General features: G+C 33.2%; 1 protein-coding gene across 1 annotated transcript; it reads left to right on the forward strand.

Annotated features, from left to right (window-relative positions):
• The first annotated feature begins 1806 nt into the window (after positions 1-1806).
• On the forward strand, positions 1807-3688 carry LOC147294658 (uncharacterized). The gene is made up of 2 exons (XM_086231350.1): positions 1807-1983; positions 3337-3688. Exons 1-2 carry the CDS (start codon positions 1846-1848, stop codon positions 3439-3441), a joined length of 243 nt encoding a protein of 80 aa, XP_086087476.1. The 5' UTR covers positions 1807-1845; the 3' UTR covers positions 3442-3688.

Consider the following 3688-nt stretch of genomic DNA (forward strand, 5'->3'; position numbering starts at 1 on the left):
TATTCGTTTTCTAGTTGAATAATTATTGACTAAACTAGCAAAAAGGGAAGCCATTCTATCAAAATAAACTGAATGGCTAGTTTTTTTTTTTTGGGTTTTTTTCATAACTTTGATCATTATCTTAATGTGGTACTTAAACTTTTATTTGTCCCAATTGAGTACCTAAACTTTTATTTTGTGTCTAATATGTACCAAAATGAATTTCTGTTAAAATTGTCAACAAAAGTTGGGGGCAATATAGTCACTTCAAAAAATTTATATTTTAATTATAATTTTTTATTTTTTTTGGTTGTTGTGTTTTTTTTTTATAATAATTTTAAACATATAAAGAAAATAATTAAAATATGCTTTGACTATATTGCCCCTAACTTTTGATGACAATGTTAACAGAAATTCATTTTGGTACCTATTAGACACAAAATAAAAGTTTAGATACTCAATTGGGACAAATAAAAGTTTATGTACTAATTATGATATAAACCTTTTTTTTTTTTGTCTAAAGAATCGTTAGTTATAAGTAGATAAATAATCAAATCGAACTGAATGTTTTGATACTTTAGAAACAATGATTCGACTACACTGTGCCAAACTGAGTTGTGTATCTTTTCTTGGGTTAAATATCACTTTTGGTTTATGTAGTTTAGGTTAAGTTTCAGACTTAGGGCTCATTTGAGACTGTAGTTGGACAACAAAAAATAGTTTTGTAGATGACAATTCTATGTTACTCACAACAGTTTTGATGTTTTGTAATAAAAGCAAAAACTCTAGAGTCACACAATTTTAGACCACTCACTACAGTTTTGAAAAGCAAATATCCACATGTTTTTCAAAATTGTAGTGGGCCCCATTAATAAAAATTTTGAGTTGCCCTATATTCCTCATTTCAGGCACTTTCAACATCATGTTCATTTTAGTAATTATACATAGCCACAACAGTTTTACATTAAAATTTACCAAACACCTTGATACTATTGTTTTGCACTCACAACACTTTTAAAAATATAGCTTACCTAACATTCATATGTTTTGTTTTACAACTGACTTTACTTGATAACTGTTTTACTTCACATGTGTTTTTTCTTACAACAATACATTGAGATTTTGATTTTGTATTTTATAAATCATTGTAATTTAATGATACGTTAGCATTTCCGTTCATGTAAATCATCAAATTTGTTCCTCTTTTGATCATGCATTTTACAAATTGTTGCAATTTTAGTCATGTACTTTACAAATCATTAGCAATTCAATGATGAATTTACTGAATTAATGGACCGAAAATGTTAAAATATCCTTAAATTGAAACTATTTGTAAAATACTAAATTAAAATTATAACAATTAAAACTATAAGGATCAAAATTGAAATTAGCCCAAACTACATAAGTCATAACCAAAAATGAAATTTAGCCTTTTTTTTTTTTGTTGTTGATCAATTATGAAAAATGATGATGAATGTGTAGAAGACTAGAATCCAATATAACACTGAAAAAGCATACATTCCACTTTTTTTGTTTTTGTAATTCACACAACCCATTAATCCAATCCTCTTAAAACCAAAAACAAGCGACAGAAAAGTGGGATTAAGCTTTGAATTGAAACTTGCCAAGACCCTTTTGGTTTTTGTTTATCAAGAACATCCGGGCCTTGTTTGGGGGCCCACTTGGATTGAAGGGGGATCGAGTGAGCTAAATGGGCTAGATTGGACTGGATTAGGGCCTACAGTGCGATTGGTAAAATAAGCCCAATATAATTTACAAGTATAGTGATCCATACTCTGTACAAACCCAACCAATAGAGATCAAAGAGAGAGCCGGCGGCGAGAGAGTAGAGAGAGAAAGAGAGAGATGGCAGGTGCGTTTTGGGGGACACGAGTGATGGAGATAGTGAAGAAGCACGACTCGGGAGGTCTTGTTTGGAAGAGAATAAAGCTGACCACCACCCGTAAGGCCAACGCCAAGAAGCGCCTCCTCCGTGTTTGGCAGGTATTCTCTTCTGTCCCTTCATTCAGCTAATACCATTCTCAATTTATGATTAGGGTTTTAGCTATTACCATGAATGTGACAGTTATTTTGCTTGCTTGAAATCGCAATGTTTGATTTTCAAAGTTATGTGGTATGTAAAGTAGATGGCTAGGTAGTGCATTGCTAAACACGTTCCAGAGTCCACTCTTGTAGACTTGTAATTGGAGATGTCTCCTGTGCTTGAAAGTCGTAATGTGCATAATCCCTCAAGATATGCTGAAGGGCTTTTGGGTTTTGACAAATGATAATTGACATTCCTGTTTTGGGTGTTTCAATCATTGGTAAATGAAATGCCCTATATCAGTATATGATATATCTGCAAAAGTGCGAGTCTTTTGTAGTCATTGGGCTTAAACATAATACCATCTAACGATCCCACTTGAGACCAGACTGATTGTTTTTCCTTTGAATTGAGCTATTTCCTTTAAACATCTTTTGGAGGTTGGACCATATTTATCAATGATTGAACCTGTCTAATTCTGTTGTTAGTCGTATGGGTTCTTTTTTTTTAATGTGTATCTATTCGCATCACATATGTTCGAATGGAGATTTTGACTGCATGTGGAGTATATTTCTGTACTAAATTGGTCAATTCACCTCTTATGTGCAGTTCACCCTTTTCAACACTAAAATACTTGCATGATTTATCCATGTGCTCATGCCTTTACCATCATCCTGTAGTATCTGCTTTCATTTATAAGCATGTCTGGTTTTTGGATGTTGCATAAGAAGCTTTTTCTTAGATATAGCCCTAGATGCAAGCACCACTGCTTTGTTTATGTTGCAATGTAGTTATGGAGCATAATACCGTTATGATGTAAGACAGACGCATAGGGCTGCTGTCCAGCTATAGTAATAAAAACCACAGTAGAAAGGAAAATCCAGGAATAACAGTAGAAAAGAGAGAGAATAAAGCTTTAGAATCAAAGTTGGAACGTAGATAGATGAGTTCTAGGGTTTAGGAACCCAAAAGAAGCTCTCACATCAGAAATCTCTGAATAATATTATGCCAAAAACTGTAAACCTAAGATAACTAGGAAAAGCATAAACCTAAACTAACTAGGAAAACATAAAGTAAAATTACCTTAAAAGACCTAATGAAATAAGGAAACTAGACTCTAAATCCAGCTAGGAAATAAAAATTAAAAAGCTACTAAGAAATAATAATAAGTCTTGGAACCCTAGGAGATGCTCCTGCATCACGCTATGCTTTCATACTTCAAATTTGGTGTTGGGATTTATATGTTGTGTTACAAGATTTGAAGATCATCTGTTAAACTGATTGAACTTCTGGAAATGCCACTTTCCTTGCAGAATGAGGCTGTCCTGAAGGCATGTGCAGAGACACCTCCTTCAGAATCATTGGAGGCTGCTACTGCTAATGGAGTTTGTGAGAAGAATAACAGAAGTAGCCAATAATGAGTAAGAATGGTAGGCCAAACTGGATGCATTAGTTTGGTCCTTGCAATGCTTATAATTATCAACTATTTGTTATAACCTTTAACTGAATGCTATCCTGAATTTTGATCTTTCTATATCTAGAGTTGAGCATTCTGTACGGCAGCTTTTAAGTCATCGGACATTATACATTCATGATCATGTGTAACCTGTAGAACTCCGATGAACTTTGATAGTCAATGAGAATGTTCTGAAATTGCTTGCTTCT

This window comes from Dryas octopetala, chromosome 2, assembly GCF_963921425.1.
Source record: "Dryas octopetala chromosome 2, drDryOcto1.1, whole genome shotgun sequence".
Lineage (NCBI taxonomy): Eukaryota > Viridiplantae > Streptophyta > Magnoliopsida > Rosales > Rosaceae > Dryas > Dryas octopetala.